Source organism: Echiichthys vipera, assembly GCF_963691815.1.
Source record: "Echiichthys vipera genome assembly, chromosome: 12".
Classification (NCBI taxonomy): Eukaryota; Metazoa; Chordata; class Actinopteri; order Perciformes; family Trachinidae; genus Echiichthys; species Echiichthys vipera.
Window position 1 is genome coordinate 15,711,847 of NC_139837.1, and position 27,380 is coordinate 15,739,226.

Genomic DNA, 27,380 nt, shown 5'->3' on the forward strand with positions numbered 1-27,380 from the left:
TTACACACTTCATCATGAGACACTTACAGTGAACACGCGGCTCCTATGGTCCCTTCCATTGGGAGCTGAATTACCCCCAAATGAGCTCATTCTACCAGATCAAGGTAGCGCAACACCTTCGGGAGTCTTCGTGAAACACCACACACCAAATTCACGGGTTTTGCCGCTGAAAAACGGGACAGGGCAGAGCCATAGGCTAGACTGGAGATCTGACTGAGGGTTACCACCAGTCATCTGTCAGATTATACTGGACCAATAGCTACTGATCGAGGGAAACTGGAGAGTGTGCACCAGAAGTTTACAGCGGAGGAGTTTTGGTACAGGAGGGCGCTGAGAGATGCAGGGGAGGCGGTTACTCCTGGAATGGGAGGGCTGAGGAAAACTTTTCCTGCGCAAGGTGGTGGGGGACTATAGGACGGCTCAGAGCTGCTATTATGCCATAGACCACTCCGGATTGTATGCGTGCTGAACAGTATTTTATTGGCCTACTATTTTTCTTATTCAAAACTATCTGACAGTATCACAAAGGTAAATATGCTCTGTAGCTTTTTTTCCCAGCTCACTATTGAAGCTATGTGATGCTTACACTAAGTGAAATGACTGAACCATGTTTTTATGGCCTAACCGGTCCATGAAATGGAAATATTATAGATGTCTTTTATAGACATTTATTTTATACACATTTCCCCCAAATTCCGCCTGAAATTTCCAAAAGACTTTAGGATTTTTAAATGGTGTGGGTTTGAATAAGGTTTGGCTGCACAACAGGGTGCAGGGGCGGGGTGGGGGGGTCAATTAACACTATTAGAAAACTCAATGATTTTTCCCAGAAAATTATGAATGTATGTGCCCTCCAAGAAGAATGAAATAATTTTCACATTGTTCACTGTGTTGGCTGAACTCTACATAAAGCTATTTTACCACAGTAAAAATGGATACATTGAGTTCAGGATACTTTATGCTCCAAGTTTGCCTAAAGTGTTGATTAACTGGACTATCAGGCCACCTTAAGCAACAAAAGAATAGAACCGAATGTAGTCGAATAGGCCTAGATAATTGATATAGTAAGCTGTGTGCTCCAGCTGTGGTCGCTCAGTTCCAGCAACTGTTGCCTCCTTCCAGACGCAGGACTGCTTCCGTGTGTTGTTAGGGTCTGGCGCCATCCTCTGGCGAAAATACACAACAGCATCTCTCAAATGGGAAGGGTGGAGGTAAGCTATCAAGGTTAAATATTTAATTGGTAAACTTTAAATATTTCATGTGGGTGATGTAATCGACAGTGTTCGCATGCTCTGAAACACTGTCTCTTTCTCCTGCCCTCAAACGACCCATTTAGGGATATGCTCAGTTTTCTGGTAGTACAACTCGTGCCAAATTATAGACGACGTGAAGGGGTACATTGAAAAGTAGAAAGGGTCAAATACATTTTCTTTTGTAATTTAAAGCAATTTTTCAAGTTGGGCTGCAGAATGTCTGAGGCTGCAGAAGGATTGTTTAAACCACACGAGAAGGTGTCTGTGGGGAAGCATGGTAAATGAATCATATTTGAGCAGTCATTATAAATGTTCACAGTCCACAAACGCTCCCACAATAAGTTATCCACCATATTCAAGTCGCCTGGGTGTTCATTAAGAGCAGCATCTATCAATTTCTACAAACCTCTCTGGAGTGTTTTGGCCATATATATACTGTATCTCTATGCGCAGAGCACTAATCTATGAGAATGAAAGTTCATCCCTGGCAAAAATACTTTTATCTGCAGCACATTTTATTTTTGCAAAAGTGTCCAATAAGACAAAGTGATGATGAGTGAGGTGCAAGGATGAAGTTTGAAAGCAAGAGAGGGGATCGAGGAGGCTGCGAGTGCGAGGTGCTGTTCAGGGTCCTGAATACCGGACAGGATCCGCTGAGCGCACGTCAGTTGTCTTGTCTCGTCACTATTTCACATTTATTATTACAATATGTACACAAGCATAAGATCTTCTTTTTTCATTATCTGTGTTTTAAATCATCCATTTAGGGTACTCTTACCTTTGTTTTTCTCTTTAGTAGGTGACTTGTAAATCCAAAGATGATGTCGGAGTCAACGAAGATTGTCCCCAGGTCTATGACGCTGGGGTTGGGCTTCCCAGCTCCGGGAGACCCCGATGAGTTTGGCAAAGCCATGTGGGCTGCGAGTGTAGCCTAGAAAATACTCCACTCCTTGGGACACCTATTTGATTTGTATATCCATCTAAAACATGTCTCTCGTACCCTCCAAAAAGATCCACAAGGTTTTTTAATCCGGACATCCAGTGACTCACGGTGAGCGCTGTGTGCACCTGTGCGTAAAAGAACCTCTCTGATTTCCAGTAGTCCGAGAAGACATCAGAGCAATATAATCCATCCGGCATTCAAAAAAGGTTCACATCCGAGTAAAATACTTTTTTAAGCCATCCCGAGGCTGGCCATGCCTGATCTCTCTGAGCGCTGCAGGTCTGAGAGCGAAGGAGCACCTTGTGAGCTGCACTCTGTTCTTTCTCCAGTGTGTGTGTGTGTGTGTGTGTGTGTGTGTGTGTGTGTCTCACTCTCTCTCTCTCTCTCTCTCTCTCTCTCTCTCTCTCTCTCTCTCTCTCTCTCTCTCTCTCTCTGTCTCTCACTCACTCACTCACTCCCCCCTGTCAGACAGTGATGACCTGCTCTCCCACTCGATTTGCTGGTGCGTCGTTGTCAGCCCCCACGCGAAGATGTAAAACACCATGACAACCCTGGCCATAACCCCCTAACGACAGACCCCTCTAATGTTCCTCTAATGTTCATGTGGGGACTTATAGTGTGTCTGTGGCACGCAGTAATGACCTCATCTTAGCTAACTTTATGGTATTCCTTTATCATATATATAATGTCCCCTACAATATTACTGCGGGATACTGTACAGTGTATTGTATTGTGGGGGAATATCATGACAGGTGACGCTTGATTTCTGGTTGTTGTTGAAGATCAACAGTAGGGATAGTTCTATATTTCAAAACCTGATTTGATTTTCAGCAATTTTTATAGTCTTTGTTGCAGCTTTGTCAAAATCCAATCAATCAAAATTCCCTTTGAAATGATCTCTGAAACGTATTCTGAATAAAACGCTTGTGTGGCCTCTGAGCAACTTGATCATTTTATTTGTAGCTATTGATGCTTATCGGTGCATCTGCTGTCTAAAATCCATGATTGCTATCATCAATATTCAAGGATTAGCCTTCACCATCTAGAAGGCTGAGGCCAGTTCTCACAGATTGAATGGCTGAGGACAGTAGTTGGATGATGTCAATGCGATTAGGATGATTGTGCAGTGAATGTGAATAATGTTGTTTAATGGGAGAACTCGATCTAAAAGTGAATTCACAGATCATCCTGTCAGCTCAGTTTAATGTATGCATGTGAGCACTCTCAGCTCAATAGCAGAGAGACAGATTGTAGTGTTGATGTCATCCACACGGACCGTCTCCACAGACAGTATGACAGCACCCATGGTAATGTTGCTGAGACATGGGCAGGTTTTCTGATTCACAGCTGGAAACTGCATTCAGACTTACTTTGATTGTGACGGATCAAACAAAAACTGCAGGAATCAGTGTCTACCTCAGTGGTTCTGGATTAAAGGGATAAACTGCGATTTAGTAGTGCACTCCTGTAATGATAGAGGACTATATGAGACTGTTTTTTTTTTCAAAGCTAAATCCTGACTATTTGTTCCTAGAGTTGGTCAAGTTCCCAAAACACTGGATCCCACTTTTCCCATAAGGCATTAGGCCGTTTCCAAACTCCATGTCTTCAGTTTGTAACACGCTTTCTGCTAAATATATCTCTGAATCCAAGCAGAGATTATGAGGTCACTAAGACATCATTAAAAGTCCCCTATGCTCATTTTCACATTCATACTTGTATTTTGGGTTTCTGCCGGACATGTAACTCCAGTCATTTGGTCCAAGTCCTAAGTCATTATTTCCTTCATAAAGAAACAAAACAAGGTATTAGTACCTGTCTAATAATGGTATTATTGACCAATTTATCCAACTGGTGAAAAACAATTTCAAAATTAATTCAATTTGTCCAGTGAAATAAATGTAATCAAATTAATAACTTTATCAAAGCTTATTAATTTCTCAATTTCTTCTCTATCAGAGAGCCAAGCTTTATTCTGCTGATTAGTGATCACTCATTATCAGGCTAACATTGGCCCACCCACCCACCCACCCACCCACACACACACACACACACACACACACACACACACACACACACACACACACACACACACACACACACACACACACACACACACACACACACACACACACACACACACACACACACACACACACACACACACACACACACACACACACACACACACACACACACACACACACACACACACACACACACACACACACACACACACACACACACACACACTTGTAATGTCAATATTGACAACGAAGAACACCTTTAACAATTTATTCAAGTTATCATTTCTCAAGTAGCTTCAGTCACGTCTCGACGTTAACTCCCAAGTTGCGTCTCAATTCATTCATATTCTGTCAAAGTCCAAGTCACAAAGTTTCAAGTCCACGTTTCTGGTTACTAGAACATGTTTATATGCTTTAATGTTTATAAAAACATTATTTTTCTCATCCTGTCTGTCTATATTCATTCTCTGTCTGAAATGCTCTGTTTTAGCACCTGTGTCTTTAAATGCCCTTCCTCAAAGAACCCAGTTTGTTTGACTGATCTGTGTCCGGTCCTCTGCATCTAGTCTGCACCATCATTGCAGCCGGGGAATGACTGTAAAGGTTCTGTAGGAGCTTTCTATCTATATATAGTAAAGTTGTGACATCACAACCATACAGAAGTCCGGACAGCTCGTTTCAAGACACAGTTCCTGAATACGGGCTGTGTGCATTTCTCTGTGAATTGATTGTTTTGAATCTTTCACAGGATTTATACAGCACCTCAAGCTGCTTTATAATAAAAATAGACATATGTGACATTTAAGGTTATTAGCCTATATGTCAGACTTAAGAACGCTGCCTCACAAGCCACAGAAGACATCATCCAACTCTTTTCACAGGTTGAGTGTTGCTTGTTGGGGTGCCTCTATAATTGAATAAACAATAGCTAAAGGGAAATTATATTGAGGGTTGATTTTCCCTTTAATCATTTGATGCTTCTGATTTTGCCAAACAGACTCCAGATGGCTGTCCAAAATGTTTTCTTCATACTTAAATCGTTTGATTGAAAGTTTATAGACATCAAAGCTGCAGTTCAGTGGGACAGAAAGAGAAAAAAGTTTGCGGTGCTTTTACAGGTTTTCACTTTTGTTCAGCGAGGATTAAAATAATCAATGCTTTGACAGCTGAGCAGAGAGGGCGAGGGATACATTATAAATATCCTATGGATGAACACACTCTTTTTGATCCAACAAACACCTCCCACACGCACGGACGCGTACCACTTGTTTTGTGTTAGTTGGGACGCAGGGCTTGTCAGCAGACCGATAATTACAATCCATGGTGAAGATGATTTACCTCGTCCGTCACCACAGCCCTCCCCGCCGGTGGAGTCCCGGGTTGTGTCACCCCGGGCCGCTGATGAAATTCCGAGGACGGCATCCCCCTGGGAGCGCGTGTGCTGCTACATCTGCTGCCCTTGCGCACGGCACCGCACATGGGAATCGCTCTGGGCATCTCATTAATGTCTCTCCTATGTCTTTTTATCCCCTGGCCCGTGAGACCTCTGCAGCTTCTCCCGGTGCACGGACAGGCTTTTGTGAGAAACGTTTAGCAAATATTGATAGTTCTTGGCGCATGGAGGAGATCAAAGGGAAAGAGGAGAAGGGGGCTGTCTGAAAGGAGAGGGGGAATAATCGGTGCACAGTGCTTTCATGAATGATTTATGCAGTATAAAGTAGCTTACATCTCGGGAAAGGGGCATTGGGATTTTCTTGTGTTAGATTTGGAGTCTTTAGGTCTGGTTTTCATCAAACTAGTCTCACAAATAGAAGACCTGAATGCAAACACGAGTTTAGAATTGAATACAGGCATTAACAGTCTAACTGAGTCCAGATTTAGACTAATGAGTGGGGTAAGCATAGAACAAAAGTGCAGGACATCTAAATCAAATTAAACCCAGGTGACTCATGTCCAGGGGTGCAATAGAAGAAGTACAAATTCAACCTACTTGTATTCACTTGAGTATATCTATATTTCTACTCCACTCTGACAGCTATAGAAACTTACTTTCAGATTACACATTTCCATACCCTTCCTATCCAGTCCATTTATCTCCAAAATGGTGCTTTTGAATTTGAATGTCTCTGATAAACCGAGGGATGACGAAGTGTTCCTTTGTGTGTTAAGAAAATGATCCTACTTCTTAATGTGATTATCTATTTGAAAACCTTCTTGGATCCATTGGGGGGAAGATGCATCATCACAAAGCTGAGAACAGGGCTGTTGTTCCAAGCTTGTGAAAGGTTGACTTTTTACTTTTACTGCTTTTTGCATTGCTGTAGATCAAACTATACCCTGCAGTATATAACAAATTTATAAAAAATATAAAATTTGGAACAGCCTTAAAAATCTACAGCAGTTAAAGGCAAAATACACATTAATGCAGTAGTATCATCATAGTTAAACACTGACAGGGAACATTTTATACTTAGTAGTTTGCTGATTACACTGCATTCAGACTCTAAAGTTCTGAATACAAGGTTTTTACTTGTAATGGAGTATTTCCACAGTATGGTATCATTGCTTTTACTTACGTAAAGGAGGAGAATACTTGTTCCACTGCTGACCATGTCTGATAAGTTATCTACATTGACCAAAAAGTAAACATCATTCTTCTCTAAGTTTGACAATTAAATGGAAATTGACAGCAGATGCAGTTTTTTTGCAGCAAGTTTCAGTACATTGGACAGCGACTCTTGGCCCATCATCCCACAGAGACTCAACAAAGACAAGTGGTTCTTTATTGACTTGTTTTAATCAGTACCTCTGAATGGTGGCAACAGTGAAGCGGCAGAAAGACGGGTGTTACTGCAACAGCAGAGCTATTAAAAAAAAAAATGTGCGTGTGCCAACAGAATGAAATTGCTAAAGCCTGCTGATTTTTTACAGCCCCCTACAGTTCCCGGACTGTAGTTGACATTGTAACACAAGGGGGCACAATGAGAGAAGAAGACAGAGAGACATTAGGAAATAGACAAGCAGAGGAAATCACACAGTTGCACTAAAGTCATTCAAAGTCAGACCTTAAAAGATGTTTTCCTTTTTAAAGATCCATCCATCCAAGGCGGCATTTTCCCAAGCCGGCAGCATTTGTCTGACTGGTCAAGTGGTCCTAAACATTTCACAATTTTCACAAAGAACTGTTGAACTGTTGAGAACCACTTAATCAGAGGGACCACACGCTTCTTCAGGGAAAAGTCTGTCCTTCAAACCGTTGACTCCACTTGTGAAAGAAATTTAAAAAAGAAAAAAAAAACAGCAGCTAGAATTAGTTTTCTGAAATGATCAGTTGGTAGTAAGTCACTGCAGCAGATTTCAGACCCCATGTTACAGAAAATAGCTACAAAAACAAGCAGCCGACTGAGCTCTGAGTAAGAAGGCTTACCTGGAGAAGGTGAGTTCTGTCCTTGCGATGGTGCTTCCTCGGTGTCATCCCAGCCCAGACTGAGTGACTGGAGAGGTAACAGCTCTTTTTATAGTGTTTTGGGGCTAGGTTCATACAAGCCTCTCATTCAGGCAGGAATGAGGCCCATGCTGGTCCGACCGGCTGAGCTGGGTTCCACCAGCAAGGAGCACAACGGGGCAGCCGCCCTTAAGACAGAGATAGCAAATACCAGTCACTGCAGTCTGAGAGGTCACATGGACATCTGGAATTTTTATTGTCATCTTTGTCTTCTTAGTTCGTCTCATTTCCGGTATATTTTTGTCTCAACCTGACAAGAGCTCACACAGAAAGCTCCACGTTTGTTTGATGTAGTATTTCTCCTAAAGGCTTACTGTGGACACAGTGAATCCAATTATTATTCAAAACACATTTCTTTAGAGAACACAAAGGGACTCTGCACACCAAGAGAAATGGCCTCCACCGATTGGTTAGACGTGTGCTAATTCATACAGAAAACCGTGTCAAAGCAGAAATTGCTCAGGACCCTTTAGCCAGGAGCTTTATATGCACACTTTTATGTGAGTTTGGTGTAACACAGAATCACAGGAGACATTGCTTTGAAACAAGAGATTTATTTCTGTTGCCACAGAAGAGAGAAGACCACTGAATTACTTTCAAACACACACAAACACACACACACACACACACACACACGCAGACACACCCACCCTTTTTGAATACAAAAACGAGACAATAACTGCACTGGAAACAACTGGAACAATTTTAAAGTAATTCAATGTTTTTTGCACCTTAAAGACACATCAATCACAGAAGATTCCCTGACAGATGTGAGCATTAAAATGTAAAAATTGACTTTTTAAAACCCTTTTTACCCGTTGCACCAAAAAGGTAAGGACACAGTAAGTCGTTTGTTTGTAATCGTTGATGTAAAGAGTACAAGACATACAAAATACACAAGAGAACACAGAAACAGCGGGCCGTCTTGAGCTGGCTCACACAATACTCTGAGTTTCCCCCTTTCCTGTTCAAAGGGAGATATGCGACTCTTCCAGCTTGGTTAGCAGTGTGACAAACAGGCTGGATGAGTCTGCAAGTACCTGTTAGTGCAACAGGAAATGAAGAGATCAGCTTCAGGGGCAGTTGACAAGATAATACAAATATTTGTATTAGTTTACACAATTCTTTCCAGCATCTTACTGTAAAAATAAGCATAAAAATAAAATCTGAGAATTTACCCTGTCGTTTCAGATATCGTGAATTTATTGCTAGAAAGACAACCGTACTTTATAAAGTAATTTGGCAGTAGTCAGAGTTTTCTCTTAGTACATGTTAAAAAAACATCCTTCACTTTGAAGGAGTAACAGAAGGTCTGAGCACTCTCCACGATAAACAGCTCGGGGGAATTTCACCCTTAATCCCTGATTGGACATTCACATTCAGGATGATGTTTCCTCATACATATTACTATTGTGCAACAATCAAACATATAAATAGGTCTAGCGTTGCCCTTTTTGGGCACTGTGCACTCAAAGCAGTAGTATTGTGCTATGAATGGGTTTGGAAGGAAACACCGCAAGCAGTGATGGCTTTAAAAAGTATTGAAAGTGAGAGCAAATCTGTGAGATTGAACAGGACGGTGGACAGTGTGTAGACAGTAGAGGACGGCTTGGAAGGAAGTGGATGCAAAAGGAGGAGGATCCCTGTCGGTTGAGGTTGAGGCAGCTCACAGTCCGGTCGGGGGGGCTGTGAACTTAATAACCCCACTCTGCCACGGAGACAAAAAGAGACAGGATTAACAGGAGGCACCAGGGAGAGGTGTTTCAGTGCTCTTGACCACCACTGTGCACTGGGGCTGGGTATCGTTTAAACACCCTTAAAGTGATACCAATACCAACAGTACTTCATTTGAAATAATCATTTTATGCATTTGTAGGTGTTGTTTGACTGGAGAAGTATCGATAGTACTTGGTACTGGGTTATTTTGGTCTATACCATAAGAGGGTATTGAGTACCGGTACCTAGCCCTTGTGACACACAAGCCCAACCACAAACACAGGTCAGCCTAGTGTAAAGCAGGCTACACCGGTTTAACATGCACAGACATTGGTGGGGAGGCATTAAAGGTACTCTGTGGAATGTTCAGAAAATCCTTGTTTTTGTCCTGCCGCTCACAATCACACTTTTTAGGTGTGAGAAAGTATCGGCGACTGGTACAATTTTTGTATTTTCCCAGAAAATTCTGTCCTTTAAATGGAAGTCCGTCCACAGGCTGCTAGGCAACCAAGAAAGTCAGCGAATGTCTCATTTTTGATGTTGCCTTGATAAGTTTGCCCATCAATTAATACATTAAAAGTTACACAGAGAACCTTTAAAGTTGATCAGACTTTATCTGATGTAGTTTTGATAAACAACAGAAGTCTGAGGCATGCTTAGCTTAAATTTAAAAAGGTCAAGGTTGCTTCTCAAAACCAGGGCTGCAACTAACAATTACTTTAATTAACAGTTAATATGTTGTTGTTTTTTTACAATTTATAGACTACAAGAGTAACAGAATAAATGTCAAATCAGAGGAAAATTACAAGCACAATTTCCCACTGGTTTTAAGACACCAGGCAAATAGCCACATCTAAGAAGCTGGAACCTGTTAATGATTGACATTTTTGCTTTGGAAAAAAAAGGTTTCGGTTTAATTTTCAGTCAATTAACTAATCGTTAACTCGCTTTTTTTTTTTAGAAATGTGTTTTTCAATAACAATTAGCAATTTTTTTTAGACTCATTTCAACTTTTAAATCTCTTTTAATCCATTTTACTGTGTATCGTGAAAATATGATATGCACTGTCGCTATGATGAAAGCCCTTGTTTTGAAGTTTGAAGCTCTACCATCGTCTACATGGGTTTACTCCGGGTGAATTGGCAGCTCTAAATGTCGTGCAGGTGTGAACATGCTGAATTACATTGAATGTTTTGTATACATGTGTGTTTTAGTCCTGTGATAGACTGACATATCCAGGGCTATAACCAAGCCTCTTGTACAATGCATGCTGGGAAGCCACAACCCTGAACAGGATAAGCGGTTTATAGAATGCACAGGTGGATGGACTGATAATAGGCACAAGGACATGTACAAAAAAGAATAAGGGAGCCATTGCAGCCATGCTGAGGGGGATCTCATGCTCAATATGGGAGATGCACAAACTGGACACATTCACTAAATGTCATTTACCTCATCATCATCATCATCATCATCATCATAATCATGATTTTCATCATACTCATTAAATTCACCAAATACTTTCTGAAATTAAACAAACAAACAAAAATTGAATTAAGAGGCAATTAAAGAGAGAGAATTATACCAATCTGATTTTTTTATATGCATGCATATTAAGATGAAGCAGCTAGAATGGAAAATATTGGATACCTTGGCTTTTTTGCTCATGAGTTGGACTAAAAAGGCAACCACTTCCTTTTTGCCAACAGCCTGGGCCTTTGACAGGTGAAGAATAAAAGAAAATAAGTTTCACTTCATGAAATAGGTTTACAGTGGAATAGATATCCCTAGAACCCACCACTCGAATCGCTGACTGTCCGTCATAGCCTGGTTTATTTAGATCAGCTCCGGCAAGACTCCAGATTTCCAGGCCCTCCAGGTCACCACTGGATGCCAGGCTGACACACGGGAGGACATGACAGGTATTACGTCAGAGTTTTATTAACACAATCAAATAGCCAGTGGGCGAAGGATATGTTGTTGTGGAAAAAGAGAATATGTTGGACCTCGTGACTCAGATGTTTTTGTTTTATCTTAATAGTGACACAAGCAATGCTGATCATACCTTAGAAAAGGTGTGTTTCTGAAACTGTAAATTGTCTTGACAAAAACCTGTCGGTTGTCTCAGGTAGATAAATCACAGTCGGTGTTTCGCACAGTTGCCGACACTAGAGACGCAAAACAGATCCAAAGCTATGCTGCCGGGGAGCATTCCTACGGTTTGTGTAACAGTGGGAGAACTGGTTGAACCCGTGTCAGCTATGTAGGATGGGTCACCGTGGGTAGATCAGCAACTGAGACATTTCTGGCTGTATGTGTGCGCAACTGAAGACGTGATCCCTTTTGCGTCTCACCTGCACAGTTCTGTTCCTGCTTCATCCAACTCGTCCCTGGAGAAGTGGGCTCCGGTCTTTCTCAGCAGCTTCACAACCTCCTTGTGCCTGAGTTAGAGGACATGCAACAGAGCCATATACTTATTACTGTATATGTAATAAATACCATATGAATCAGTTAAAATCAGCCGAGCTAAGACACATAAGTTACATATAATGTTGCTTTCAAACTGTTGAAGGCCGTTTGACTTTCATTGACAGTCAGTGTGGCAGTGGTTGTAGTTTGGCGTGTAAGAACAAGTTCCTTATCCCCTGCACAAACCACCCACGCACAAGTCACCTGCAGGGACACTTGTGGTGACAGGAAATTTTCAATAAAACTAAAAGGTCTAATTGTTCAGTGAATGGCTGAGTTTATGAATAAGAACTGATCTTTCAATGAAATGAGACGTTACCCAAGAGTTCACATTGAAGCTTAATTGTTTAGGAGGTATGTAGAGGCAAAGCCAAGGAAACTATTAAATGATTTAAAAAACATCCTGTAGAGTGTTAAGAAGCCAGTATCTCTCATCTGTGAAACTGGGAGCAGGTTGGTCAGACTGGTTCAGAGGACACTCCCCATACTTGTTCTTTAACCCTTCTTTGTCCATGCTTTCTGCCACTCCTTATATGGGCATCAGTCTGTAGTGCACTGTGAAGTTTCAGTGACATTCATAGTGAGTCAGTCATGGTGGCATCCCGACAGCTCAAACTCAAAACACCAGTTCTATTAGTGTAATTTCATGAAATACATTTAGGAAGGGCAAAGCAAGCAAAGGTGTGCAGCACAGGAGGTGTAACGACAGGTGTTAGCGCTCCAATGCATCCCTCTACCATCACAAAGGAGACAAGTCCATACTTGCTTTGCCAACCGTTAAAATAGGACAACAGCCATTTGGCACAGCTTTGACAAATACAACGTTTTCACCCTGAGGCTCAACATCGTGCTAAAACTGCAACATTAAGCGTGGCTTTTCCCTGATAGACATTTCTAGCAATGTCAATGAATGACAAAAATGAAAAAAACAGCTTTGGTAAAAATAAACACTATCTAAACTGTCAGATGACAATTAGCCTAATTAGGTTATAATTATTGCCTGGCCTCCAAACTCCATTACTAGTGGCTCCCCTGGTTTCAACCCCCCTCTGATCGCCGCTTCTCCCTCCCTGCCAGATTACCCACCTTGCAGCAGCTCATTAAATGATGTCCCCTCTATAGCAGCTATTAACAACATGTTTGCAGGAAACCAATGGTTGCTAATGGCCGACAGGGAAGATTTTGTTTGCAACTTCGTAAATGACATTATTCCTTTAACAGACGGATAAAAACATACACATCAGCCTTTATTGTTTAAAATGAGGTGGATATGAGTCTGGCTAAGAGCCCTTTGCTGCATCTCTTATCTCCTGCCTTTCTCTCTCACTGAAATAAAAAAAAAAAGAGGCGAGTCTTACCTGAAGCGTACAGCGTTGCAAAGAGGTGTGTCCCCATAGCGATCTTTAGCATAGACTGTGGCTCCGTGACCTAGTAAGTACTCCACCAGTTTGAGGTGGCCCTCACAGGCGGCAACATGCAGGGGTGTACGTCCATCATAGTCACCAAGACACAAGTTGCTGCCCTGTGTCAAAGACAAATGTGAGAACATCAATGTATTTCACCTGGTAGTAGGTATTATCGATGAGGCCGAAGCGTTTTCTTCATGCCATAGAGCTTCACTCTCCACTAACTATTAAAACACATTGTTTCTTCTTTACAATAAACCTTGGCATTTTGGTTTACAATGAATGAGGCTGAGTGCCACGGACACAGGAAAGTTGGAAAGGATTGAAAGACGGAACAAGTTGTTGGTTTTTGTTTTTTTATGGGCGCGATGACAATAAAAACATCCTAATATAATGCAAGCCTTAACCTTTAATAAATAGTGACCTTCTTTACTGTTCAGCAGCACACCCAGAACAAATACAACAAACAAAAACAAATAATTGAGGAAAAATGAAAATCAAAGTGAAAAAAAAGAAAGAAATGGACAAAGTTCACCACAAAGAAAAAAATGTGTGAACACAGCACATTTAGACTTTAAATTTGTCCACAGAAACTCGAAACTGATCTAAGCAGCATACAAGTCAAGCCACATACAAGCATGTACACGTGACTGCTGGGGAAACTCTAGGCCTGCCTTACCAGTCCAGCCTCATGTTTTCATGTGAGCCTGTATGTTTCCTATACCCCCCTAATATGGGAATAGCGACCCTAGACATTTGTTGTTGAACCATCAGTGTGAAAGGTTCACCTGGGTGCGTTGACCCTACAAACAAACATGATAAGCCTGGTCTCTGTTGCCATAAAACTTTAGCCCTAAGCTGAGTTACAGTGTCATAGGCTATCCCTGTACAACACTTATCCTAACAACCAAGTGTGTGTGAGTGTGTGTATGTGTGTGTGTGTGTGTGTGTGTGTGTGTGTGTGTGTGTGATTAATTACATTTTTGACAAACAATCAAACACAGGTAATGTTCATCAATGGTACACATGTAGTTTAGATAGTAGGGTTGTTTACCATTTCCTTTAGGGCTTCCAAGGCCTCTATGTCTCCGATCTTAGCAGCAGCACATGCCAGTGGGGGAGTGAGGGCATCACGTATGGCTTCCAACTCCTGTAGATACGACAGAGATAATAGAAAAAATGCTACTTGTCTGAATGTGTAACATTGAATTAACCTCACTTTTTAAAACACATTTTGGAAGTTTCTTCAAGTCTAATCATGACAACCTTTACAGAAATGTGTGGACTTCTATGTTAGTCGAGTGCTTTTTCGTCAGATAAAAGATTTGTTGAAAATCCTAACAGCTGTTTGTTTGGTGATAGGTAGCCACCCTATTTAAGTCTGTGTATAGGCGGTGTCCTCACCTCCTTGCAGCTGATGCCCAGAGACTTGGCGATGACCTGGATGAAACGGCTGTCGCTCAGACACAGCTTGGCTCCTGCTAAGTCAGCACTCATCTCACCTCGTAGGTTCTGAGCCATCATCTGGACAGAGTAGCACACACAAACACATCTAAACCTTACTTTTCTTTTAGTACGATTAGCATCTATGTGGACATCCTGTTACAGTTTAGAGAATAAAGTGTTTAAAGCAATGTCACCTTTGAAAGTAGACACAAACCTTTTTCTTGGCATCAAGAGTTAAGTCTTTCTTGGCCAATACGTAGGACAGCTTTGACAGGGCAGCCTCTGGCGTCATGTCACCACCAGCTATCAACCCTGCATCCATCAACACCTGAGAAGTCATAGGTATTTATATATATATATATATATATATATATATATATATATATGACGTGACTGATTCTCTTAACTTCACAGTCTCTCCATTTGGTACTGGAGAAATTAATCATTCATAAAATGTAGTAAAAAATGGGTCTGAATTGACTCGTAGGTGACATGCCTTGCCAGTGTTGTAAGATGCAGACACAGTCCCCCTCAGACACTGGGTGCAGTTGACGATGATGACACCAGAGTCAGTGGCCTTCTTCAACTCTGCCAACAAGTCAGGACGGTTATCAGGGGCATTTCCACTGCCGTAGGTCTCAAAGACCACGCCCTCCATGGGCGGCTGCAGGAAAGCCCTCACCTAGACACAGATATACAGAGGATTCAAATACAAACTCCCACGTTGTATTTGAAACTGAACTAGTTTCTCAACTGTGTGGAAATTTAAGGAATTAGTATTCCATGTTATGTTATTGCGTGAGACCATCCACTCTCCTAAATGACCATCTGGTGCTGTCTATGCAACCAGCATCTCAGTCGCTGGTTGGCTGGCACCAGGAGGCCCTATACCACATCATTAGCCATGGCATATGACTAGAATGGCAGATGACTGAAATGGCAGGAAGGAGAGCAATTAATCTAAAGGTGTTAGCAAGCATAAAGTCACTTGGCAAGACTAAAGCAGTTGCCATAAAATGTGAGAAGAAGGTAACATTAAAAGTGCTAGGTTCAGCCAGTATTTTTTTTGATGTGATAAGCAGTTTGACAAGAACTGTTCGACGCAGGTTACCAATGAAGCTCTCATATAGAAAAAACAGTGGGCACATGAGAACCTGGTGCCTAATCAAAACAGTGCCTCATAAAGGCAGTTAAATGCTGTAAGGAAGACTTGATGGCCAAGCTGGGCAGTGGGAGCAGATTGAGACAGTAAAGACACTCTCCCAGCAGCCTCTGCAGGGGAGGTGCAGCTAAATGTTACAGTATCTATGCCAATCCTCCCTCTTTACAGGGTGATTGGTCATGGGCCATAACTCCTTCTCATCTTTCTCTAGGCTGAGCTTTGATGGCAGCTTACATGTCCAGGGAGGTAGCGAAAGACCGGTTATAGCACAATTAAATTAAAGTTAACTATGTTTTATTGCAGTTAGACAAAACAGCAGTTTTGGGAAGTCAGTTACCTTCGAAGAACATATATTTAATTACAATCTAATTCACTGGGAAGGCAAATGTACTGGTTAAATCTTTAATTTACTCCTTTCATCATTTGGCTAAACATAATTTGGTGTTGATGTGCATTTGTGTAATTGCCCATAAATAATGACATCAGTTTATACTCTTTGAAATAAAGTTAATTTTTAGTATTGTGCAAATAATTACATTTAGAGTAGGTATTGCGTGATCTGTGATGGGATTCTTTTGTCTGGAGTGAACGTCTGGACAAATCAGTCAAGTCTGTGCAAGAAACAATAAATCATATTATGAGCTGCTGAATACTTCCCCAAAGAGAAAAAAAAAAACACGTTTTAATTATTCTGTTGTGTGCTGATTCAACCAAAGACCAAGGACGACAAGTAACCGCTGGACATTAGGTGGCTGTGACAGACAGAGTAAACATCTCTGGTCCAGTTCAGCAGCTGAGTGACCTACAGTAGCAGCGGTGATTCCTGGGAACAGCCTGAGCAGGCCCACGTTCCTGTTCAACTCAGTGCTGACTTGAAACTTTGCTGTGGTGTTTGCCCTCCACACTGTATCCCAGTTGACTAAAAGGGAAAATGGAGAAAACATATTATAAGTTAGGGAAAGTTATGTTCCACATGGAGACAGATCCATTACGCCACCAGCTTACTTATAATGTCCACTTCAGCTGTAACCAGAGGGGCCAAGTTAGGTGATGAGAATGCATTGAAACTCCCACTATCCACCTTGGTTGAACGATTCCCTCTGTAGAGTTTGTTGTAAAAATACAGACACACCTAAATAGAGGCAAAGATATATTTAATGGACAAAATTTGCTTTTCTACAAAGATGATATCCTTTTAATACTGCAGGGCTTAAAAGGGTCCCATATTATGCTCATTTTCAGGTTTGTACTTGTATTTTAGGATTCTTCAAGAACATATCTACATACTTTAATGTTCAAAACACACAACACACTTTATTTTCCACATACTACCTTTCTGAATATATCTTTTTACACCCTCGGTCTGAAATGCCCTGTTATACACCTGTCTTTTTAGTTGAGCATTAAGCCCTGCAATGTGAACATGACTTAATATAACCATTCATACAGTGATGACACAGCCATCAGGAGCTAATTAGGGCTCAGTATTGACGTAAACGCGCAGACTGGAGGAGGAGGAGGATTGAACTACCGATCTTACAATTAGTGGGCAGGGTTTCTTATTTATCAGTTAATTTACAATGTATATAACTTGTGGTTTATCAACCCCACAACAATAAAGGAATGCTCACAAAAGAAAGTCACCACTGGTGATCGTCCGAAGAGTCTTGTATTACAGCAGCTGTTTCTCTTTCTTTCCTTATAATTCCTAACATTCCCTCTTTAAGGCTGCCAAATTAAATGTCTCTTTCTAGTTTCTATCTTTCTTATGTCCCATCTCCATTTCCTCACCTCAGGAATGACAAATTGGCCAGCAATCAGCAGTGCCCCCAGCAAGTTGTCTCTGCCATCATTCCTCATCTCATAGATCGGCACCTGAAGACAGAATGTGTCTCGTCTTAGAAGGCAGTCAAAGACAAAATGTGTCTGCAGCTTTTTGTTTTTTAGACCCCTGAGGAGAGCAGCTCTTACCTGTGATCCGGTGAGAATGATGGGTTTGCCCAAATGTTCACACATGAAGGACAGGGCAGAGGCTGTGTAAGCCATGGTGTCTGTGCCATGGAGGATCACAAAACCATCATAGTTTTCGTAGTTTTTCTAGACAACAAAAACAAAGACCATTCCATCATCATTTCAGTAACTCCACGACTATATGAATATTATAGGACTAAGAAATGCCTAGCTTCTAAAAAGCACAAGTTATAAGATGTTTATTTAGAAATGGAGTCAATCGAAAACAATAAAAATGAATCCAGCAGCAAGTACCTCAATGTCCTTTCCAATTCTACCCCAGTCATCTGTGGTCATGTTGGAAGAGTCCAGCAAAGGACTGTACTCTAAAATAGTGTAGACAATCCTCTTATTGTCTTTATTGAGCCTGGAAGAGAGAGAGAGGTTTATGAGTTTCTGTTGTTAAACAAACTTATTTAATTATCATATATACACAACAAAATGCACATCTATAAAACAAAGTCAGTTGTTTTAGTCGTTGCAAACAAAGAAATTCACTCAAAAACACATAAAAGGACACACGGTTAAACAAATGATTATCATCTTCACTGTGATGAATGAGTATTGTCATCATTGTGCTCGTTTAACAAAGTTGGATCAAGTTCTGCTTTCATTTGAGAAGTGGGTCTAAAGAAGGCTAGGGGAATGCTAAAAACCAAGCTGACTTTATGAAGCGAGACAAAGTCTATTTAGCCGGGCCTTCTGTCTCAGCAGCAGGGTGCCAAAACCTGTTTCAGACACACACAGAGAGTTTTGGAAGTGTGAAAGGGAGGGGCATTGTTGGCATAATGTTAAAGAGAGAAGCACTTTAAAATTGCCCATTTTCCTTTCCACAGTAAACACTTAATGTTCTGTGGAGCTTTACCACTGTGTATATATAAAATACTTGCAAAGCTGAGGGACATTATATGGCCAATTTGATATATCTTGAGCGTTATTTTGTGAATAATTTCAGATTGGGGCGAAAGTCCGCGTTTCTTTTTCATTACGATTACAAGGGAGGGAGGGAGCCTTTCATGTATACATATTTATGTCGCCTTTAAGTAGAGTTTAACCCGTTTCCCATGGCTCCACCTGCGACACTCTGTATGAAGCAGCATGACTGACAATTGGCTAAACTGGCATGGAAAGATTTTATTTTTAATCTCCCTTTTAAAGAAACAGGGGGGGACAGCCCCCACATTACCATGGGGCAGCCCTATGACATGAGGATATGAGCTGAATGGAACAGCAGGGGGACGAGCAAGCGAGCCCCAGTTTGCCCAACCAGGGGTCCTACATACACTCTTCTAATTAGCCTTAAGTCCACAGATGACCCAAGAACATATGCTGCTGATAATCTTGAAGACAAAAGTGCCGCAAGAAAACACTATTTAGATCACCAATTATTCATCTATCTGGCAATGTACCCTAAGGTGTAGCAAAGCTACACATTAGCATACCCATGCTAAGATGCTGCAAAGCTTAAGAATAATGAATGTCTGTGTGTGCATGTATGATTGGGGACTTAAGAGAAGTGGAAGAAGAAGAGGGTTGGCAGTGTGGGGGGGGGGGGGGGGGGGGGGCAATCAGCCTTGTGGTGTAGCCTCTCAACACCACATGAATAAAGCTTTTCAATAAATCAATAAACTAATTCCCTCCTTCAACATAGGCTGGAACTGCATACCATCAACCATATTAGACTTGCATACGAGCCTACTTCAGTTCATATTTACACGATGCCAACTCAAATATAAGAACATATTAAAAAGTAAATTATGCTCTCAGCTTAAGAACAAACAAAACAAAAAAAACTGAAAAATTAATCAAAAACATGCACATACAATATATTCATGTTAAAATTGCATAATATTGTGTTAGCAGAGATGTTATATTAGTCAAAGTAAACAGACTTTGCAAGGCAGCTAATTAACAAGCTCTTATGGAAGCTCCTGTGGTTGCCGAAGGTGCGGGAACAGTGAGAGGTTGAAGACAGTAAAACTGAAGTCCTCCAGAATAGTTTTTAAAAGCCTTACAAAGAGATCACAACATGTCTACCGCCGCCTTGAGGAGGCCTTATCTTTACCATACAGGCTACTGCTGCTCAGCTTGTTCTCAGCCAGTGGAAGTCAACATGAAGGGGGTTCAGAAATGAGTACAGATACATTTCTGATCGAGTCAACCATCACTGACAATTGAGAGGCTGTTGATCAGCTGGAGAGGCTCGTCAAGAGGGGCTCCACTCTCACTGCTCCGTGGCACATGCACCAGACATCAAGACAACACGGATTATACAAACAGGAATAGAGTGCATTAGTCTTGTTTTTCCTAGCATTCCAACCACAGCTTTTCACAAAAGAAACCTTCAAGAAACACTAGGTTATCTCAGCTGGAATACTCTTCTGCCACACATTAGCAAGGTGACATTAGCAAGTGTAGGGTGGAAGACTACTTCAGTCATCGACAGCTCTGTGCTCCTGTGTCCTTTCTACTATTTACTCCTATTACCAAAGGCCACGTCAGCATGCATTTCTGGTCGGATAAGCACACCCAAACATTCTGTCTCCAAGACGGCAGAGACATCAAACCACTCTCAAGCACAGTGCAGGCACACACAATGCTACCAGTGCTACAGCACCCGTGATATAGGCGACCAGCATGGGGCGTTGGCTTCCTGTTAAAGCAACAAAAGCAGTTAAGAGTCATTAAAACCATTGAGGACAGTGAATCGTTTTCATTCAGTCTCTGCTTTTTCTTAAATGAAATGTATCTTGCACTGTGTGAAGATCCTAATGCAAACTGTACTCATGGGAAAAAATTAATAGTCATGATCATAAAGTGCAGTGTTTGTCAATTCTGACATGATTTTGCTTATAATTTTTCCTATACAGCCAACCTACATATCAAATACTGCATAATTAATGTTATTTAGGCCTGGTTTAGCTTCGTAGGAGAACACATTAGATGAAGTGTAACATTTTCTTCACTAAAAAGACATTTAGCCCTTTAAGCTGCGTGTGTGCTTCCATTAAGTATTTAGGTGTTGGTGATAAGTTTTTCCAACATGCATGCAATGATATATATATAAAGAAAATAAAGAACACACTGAATGACCATCTCTAAAGGTCAATATAAGTGATAAACATTTTGAATTTGCAAATGACAATTACATTTTTTGTTACTGTAAAGTGTAACCTATACTGACGGCAAGTAAAGCCAACAACCCTTGCTGCCTTTGTGATAAACATGATGCTCACATGATAATCTTTCAGGTACCGGAAATTGCACTTTAAATATCAATTAAACATTCTAAAAAGTGTGCAAAGGATGGTTGTGACACTGGTAAATAAGATTAATTGTATTTGTTTGTGAAGCTGACAAACAATTCTAAGTTTATTTAAGCATCTATCATATCGATGGCTATCATATTAAAAAAAAGCCTTAAGAAGATATTACACATACATTCAGAACATGAATCATTACAATCTGTAGGGAGGAGCATAGAAGTGTGAAGAGCAGAACATATATATGTGCTGACTGAGCAGGGGGGTGGTGGTTCAGGGTGCACTTACGGCAGGACCAGGCTGTTCTCAGACCCATAGTACTGATACAGACACGTCTGCTGGGCATACATCTCATCATGGAGGATGGGCAACTTGCGCAGGCTCTTCACTAAAGCATTGGCTTTTGGGGCAAGCACTGTGGGTTACAGAAATAGAAAAAAATGATTTATTGTAATATTTCATAGCTTTCTTTTTATGTGAATACTGTTCTGTTGATCAGTAACAGTTAAGGAGAATAACACAGTGGATTTACCATTATCTCAACACCAAACATCAGTTTCTAGTCTCATACTGAACCCTAGTGGTAAATGTAAGAACTGTCTTTGATGCAGAGGCTAAAAATCCCCTTAAGTTATTATTCTTATATACAATGATATCGTTTTTAGGCCACTACAATAGGCACATTTTAAAAATCTATAGCCTTAATATAACAGTGAGGAGCTGTGAATAACGCAAGCACAGCACCACTGCTGCTGCAGTTCCTTGCACTCTGAACGAAAGCCAGCAGAAATTCTTCACTATAACTCAAATGAGAGACGACACGTGGCGGCTGACAGCCACATGAACATAAGGCCAAAAGATATTAAGAGAGCTGCTGACAGAAACCAAGACAGGAGAATTTGATAAGAGCTTAAATAACAGGCAATCATAACTGTAGAACACACAATGTAAACATGTATCAATGGTCCAAAGTATACACATAGCCTTGGTTTGGTCATTTAGTTTCCAAACTCCATGATAAGCAGGTGTAAAGATATTTTACTCAGAACTGAAGTGTTGGCAGACTGAATTACCCTGCCTAGACATGGATTATCCCAGGGTCTTTAAACCTAACAAATGAGAGAGACACCATGATGTGTGTGCATATAGGCTTACTGACCTACTGTAAATATCCACATTTAAGCACACTCAGTTAAAAATGATGATTAATTTCCAGACCATTTGGTTTTTGATTTAAACTTTTATTATATAGCATTGTCAAAACAACAAAATCTACAAAGTAAGTATGAGAATGTCCTTACATAAATCAAGTGAATTATTGATGAATAAACCAGGCTTGGATGAAGAGGACTAGTTGTAGCTTGTACCTGAAGCTGATATGACCTTGAATGTTGTTTATTTGCCTCAACACATGCTCCAGATGTTGCCCAATGCCTCACGTCAACATCTAGTTATTCATTGGGAGACTCCAGCTAACTTTACAGTAATGTTGCAGCATGAGGGGCAGCTTGTACTGTTATGCCTTTAGCATTTGCCTCCCTAACATAATTACAAATGTCATTCATTTGGTTGGTTGTCTCCAATGGAGGTGACGTTTGACTCTTTTAAAGCTAAATGTGCTGGTGCTGTCCATTACTCAAATAATAGTCTATGTTACATTTGTATTCAGGAGTAAAGTGTGACAGTTTGCTCATGTGTACACCAACTTAGTGTGAATTAGCATGCTAATTGTTAACCTAGCTTTGACTGTGCAGCTGAGCTGACTATTTAAAGATGCACGCACATGTTGTCGGCACGCAGGGCTAAAGCTCCCGCGAGCCTAGCATTTATCTGCAACCATATGTTAACAGCAAGCTACCTGTCACACGGTAGCAAGTTGTCACCAGAGCACACAAGTCAGACAAAACAATACAGCGAGTTTAGTTAGCCGTAGCTACCGTTATCATGAAGTGCCATCCCGATGGTTCCTCCGGTGTTGATAACCAGGACTCGCGCCTCGGCAGCGGTTGGTGAAGTAACCGTTGGCTCAAGGGTCTCAAACGAGCTGCAGCTGGACAACTTTCTCCTTCGGCATGGATGCAGCTGAATAGTTCTCGGAGGACTAATTTCGTTCAATTCTGCCAGGGCCAGTGAAGGCTGTGACAAAGCTCGGGCGAGGGATGTCAGGTTGTTGAAGCTGGAGTCCGCCATGATGACTTACGACTTAAAGTGAGCCGGGGCTGCTGCTGCTGCTGCTCCTTTAAAACAGTTCAAAACACGGTGGTCTTCAAGTGCTGTGAATGCGCTGAGAGAGGGTGTCGCTTATCTAGTCTTTTAGACACAAACACCGCTTCCATCGTTATCATGTGATGTATTAAAAAGAGGGCGGTGCCATCGTTTTAGTTATATTCTAATATACTCTACAACACTGGACTCTTCCTCAGGACTAAGACCCCTATCTGTCATTTTGCCCTTGAAACACCGATGGACAGTGTCCACTCTGACGTCAGTGAATAGGGCGCGGCCTCGCAGCGAAAGCTCCTCTGCATACCTGTATTCAATTCAGTTCAATATTATATTGAATATATGATATATTCAATTATATTCAATATAATTCTGTATTTATAGTGCCAAATCATAACAAAGGTTATCTCAGGACTCACTTTACAGAGTAGGTATAGACCACACTCTATGGCTTATTTATGATTTACATAGACCCAACTATTCCCCCGTATATTACAATTGAACTGCAGAATGTTTTTTTGTTTTTTTAATTTGTTTAGAATAATATTATATCTGAATAATATTTACCACATGGGAATACTGGAAATTCTTCCCGAGTCAAACACAAAAACAATATCAAATTGAGCCTGTGAATGTTCTCATTCGTCCAGGTCATCGTTATCCTCAAAGCAATTTCAGTCAAAAACAACTGGACTGGTTGTTTGTCTAGGAAGACGTTTCACCTCTCATCCAAGAGGCTTCATCAGTTCATGTACGCATCTGACCAGACTGGGACTGGAAATTGCTTTGAGAATATCAAATGTAGGCTATCATATAGATTGCCAAATACTAAAAACCTGTTGGATAAATTCACCTTCTATTATTGCAATAAATAACTATAAATAGACACAACAGACACAAGAACTGTTACTTCCCATAGGCTGTCACTATGATGTACAGTTAACATCAGTCCATAGTGGCAGGAAACTGCCTGTAATGACTCTATAACACAAAGCATCCACTTTATACCACAATATATATTTCCTAGTTTAAATACTCACTAATTAACTTAATTAACATGTTAATCCCTATCAATCATTCAATCAACATCACTGTAAACACCGTTTATCCGCCAACCTCATATATATATAAAAATCTGTTGCAACATTCATAATACCTATTTGTTCCAGCATGTATCATTGTGTTGTTGTTTTATGTTGTAGTTAAATGTCTGTTTGCCAGTCTACAACTTTGTTGCCCTTGTTTTAAAAAATCGATACTCAGATAATAATTGATACTAAAATTACTATCGGACTAAGATACTAGCTTGCAAAAGTATTGATACTTTTGCCGTCAACAGTGCAGTCTCCGCCTCCTCCAGCTGACCAGAAACATCACCCAGCCACTCTGCAGACAGACAGCTACAGCTCGTCACTCTGATCACACAAATGCTGGTTTATCACGTTATAAAACACACTGAGCTGACTGAGCACACTGTAGCTGAATACATTAGCATGGACCAGATCCTTGTTTACACTGTGGAGAAACCTGATTTACAACAATTTATTTAACAACTGAATCCAGGGTTTAACCTCCTTCATAGAATTATTTTATGTACACAGATATCCCTGGGACATACAACACAATAAAACCCACAAGAGGCTTGTTATCAGCGCACAGTTCAAAAGCCAGCATCTTTGATGATTCGAGGGTGCATTAGTGTACATGGCAAGGGTAACCTAAACTTTTGTGAAGGCACCATTAATGCCGATCCCTATAAACCAGTTTTAAAGCAACATATGCTGCCAAGTAGGGAACATATTTTTCAGAAAAAGCAGTGCTTATTACAGCAAGACAATGCCGAACCACACTCTGCACGTATTACAACAGCATTGCTTTGTAGTAAAAGAGGCCGGGTGCTAAACCGGCCAGCCCGAAGTCCCATTGAAAAGGTAAAATACACCAAAGGAGACCACAAACTAATGAACAGCTGAAATGCTACATCAAGCAAGAATAGGAAAAAATTCCACTTTGAAATTTACAGCGATCGGTCTCCTCAGTTTACAAATGCTTACAGTGGTGTTAAAAGAAGAGGTGATGCAACAGAGTGGTAAATATGACCCTGTCCCAACTGTTTCAAAATGTGTTGCTGGCATCAAATTCTACATGAGAATAATACAATGTTTCTGTTTCAACATTTAAAATTTTTGTGCCATTTTCAATGAAATATTGTGTTACAATTATTTGCAAATTATTGCATTTTGTTTTATTTATATTTTACACAGCGTCCAAACTTTTTTGGAAACAAGGTTGTTATGTATCTTGCTTTGTACCTTGCACTGTGTGCAGTCCGAATGTTTGCAACCCTCCCAATGAATGTTGCATCATTCATTCTTTTTGTTTTGTACTGGGTCCAGAAAAGAAATACAATTTTTCTGCACTGTAAGATGGATGACAAAGATCTCTCGTATCTTATATCTTAATAAACATTCAGCTCAGACTGTATTACTAAAATTCTTGTTACTTGTTGTCACATTTTTTATGTCAGTATCTTGGGTTTGTGGAATTTTGACATTGGTCTTAAGGCACTGAAGGAAATTGGATAACTACATATAAGCTATAACTACAGGCTACAATATGTTAAATAGATGAGTGAAAAGTGAAAATAGCCTTGAGCTAGTTACGCTATATTTTGTTATAACTCATCATTATACCCACCAACTGATAGTGACAATTAGGCTACATATATTACTTATTATCAGATATTTAACAGTAAATGACCAACTTTGGCCCAATTGTTTTATTTAATTGGAAGTAAACTTAAAAAAACACCAATAGTGCCCATTCCTCTCTACAATAGAGGATGGTCAAAACAGACCAAAGGAAAAAGAAATGTAGGCCTGTTATTAATATGATTGGTAGTAGCTACGTGGGACTTTAGATAGCCTATATCTGCCACAAGGGTGTGCTGTTACCCTTTATATACATCTAGAGTAACTCGATTAATCCATTGAAAACATCAGATGCTGAAAAATTTACCAGTGCTATGCTTTCTAATAATAAAATATAACATTTTCATGTGGTGAATCCAAAAGAGGTTTATGAGAAAAAAAAGTAAGGTCGTTAGCGGGTAGTTTAGAATAAATCATAACGTTACTGACATGAATTGTTGTTATGTATGTACGTTATAACTGTATTTATTTTTAAATTCTGAAAAAATAATATTTTGGATACTAAAATCTATTTAATTTTTGATTAAGTTAATTAAATATGCAATAATTTATAACAATTTTGATAAGGATGTATGAGGAATAAATTTTAATCTGTGAGATACTTGTTAAGTTAAAAAAAATTGGTTGAGTTTGGAGTGAAAATTAAATTTGAATTAAATTAAATTTTAAGAAATAATAATAAGTGTATGACAAAGAAAGCTGTAACTAACTAACTTACTAACTAACTAACTAACTAACTAACCATGAATTATGGAGAAGGGGTGGGATTAAATAAGTGTATACTTCGTCCCACTACTTTTCGGACATGTAAGAAAAAGTATTATTCATCTATTTATATGCTTTCTAGCTGTGTAACATTATTTTCTGTATGACCCTTTCTGTTATCTTTTTTTACATGTTTGAAATAAATCTAAATATCCAAATAATAATATAATAATAATAATAAACTACAACAACTAAAGACTAGATATATGGTGCAAGGCGAGGCAAGTTTATTTGTATAGCACCCTACAACAAGGTAATTCAAAGTGCTTTGCATAAAACATTAAAAGCATTAGAAAGAAACACATACATTGACTTTTTGATACAATAATTACAACATGAAAAGCAAGCAAATATAGTATATATAAAGTCAGTGACAAATAAGTAACGTTGCATCTTTATTTCATGTCAGTCTGGGCATTTCATTGTTTATATGCCCCAGACAGTCAGAGCTGCAGGCAGCAGCAGCTGAATGGAGCAGACG

General features: G+C 40.2%; 2 protein-coding genes across 6 annotated transcripts in view; both read right to left on the minus strand.

Annotated features, from left to right (window-relative positions):
• kif26ab (kinesin family member 26Ab) overlaps positions 1-2,166 on the minus strand; it is a gene marked incomplete at its 5' end in the record, with an annotated part of 67,894 nt that extends 65,728 nt beyond the window's left edge. The window contains one exon of one of the 2 annotated variants that reach the window (XM_083924251.1): positions 2,032-2,166. In XM_083924251.1, the coding sequence (XP_083780377.1) occupies positions 2,032-2,166 (135 nt within the window). Of the gene's footprint in view, positions 1-27; positions 213-2,031 lie in introns of those variants that run through there. The other variant, XM_083924252.1, reaches the window with a different exon arrangement.
• A 6,171-nt stretch (positions 2,167-8,337) lies between these two features.
• On the minus strand, positions 8,338-23,592 carry aspg (asparaginase homolog). Of its 4 annotated transcripts, none has more exons than XM_083923921.1 (18): positions 23,138-23,592; positions 21,489-21,615; positions 20,555-20,590; positions 18,193-18,304; positions 17,899-18,024; positions 17,719-17,802; positions 16,933-17,059; positions 16,734-16,846; positions 15,262-15,447; positions 14,980-15,093; positions 14,724-14,843; positions 14,374-14,469; positions 13,272-13,435; positions 11,799-11,885; positions 11,243-11,342; positions 11,095-11,160; positions 10,897-10,968; positions 8,338-8,768 (listed from the first exon to the last, which is right to left on the minus strand). In XM_083923921.1, exons 1-18 carry the CDS (start codon positions 23,388-23,390, stop codon positions 8,697-8,699), a joined length of 2,055 nt encoding a protein of 684 aa, XP_083780047.1. In that variant the 5' UTR covers positions 23,391-23,592; the 3' UTR covers positions 8,338-8,696. The 4 variants fall into 4 exon arrangements, with proteins under 4 accessions (XP_083780047.1, XP_083780048.1, XP_083780049.1 ...); XM_083923922.1 differs by having other exon boundaries at positions 8,338-9,436; XM_083923923.1 differs by lacking the exon at positions 20,555-20,590.
• Positions 23,593-27,380: the final 3,788 nt, after the last annotated feature.

What these genes read in the sequence shown, in the direction of transcription:
- aspg (XM_083923921.1), bottom strand. Translation starts at nt 23,390, where the DNA reads ATGGCGGACTCCAGCTTCAACAACCTGACATCCCTCGCCCGAGCTTTG. An exon ending in GCAGGAACAGAACTGTGCAG is followed by an intron (nt 11,343 to 11,798) that starts GTGAGACGCAAA and finishes CCCGTGTGTCAG; the next exon opens with CCTGGCATCCAGTGGTGACC. An exon ending in ATGATGATGATGATGATGAG is followed by an intron (nt 8,769 to 10,896) that starts GTAAATGACATT and finishes TTGCACTAACAG; the next exon opens with GTACTTGCAGACTCATCCAG.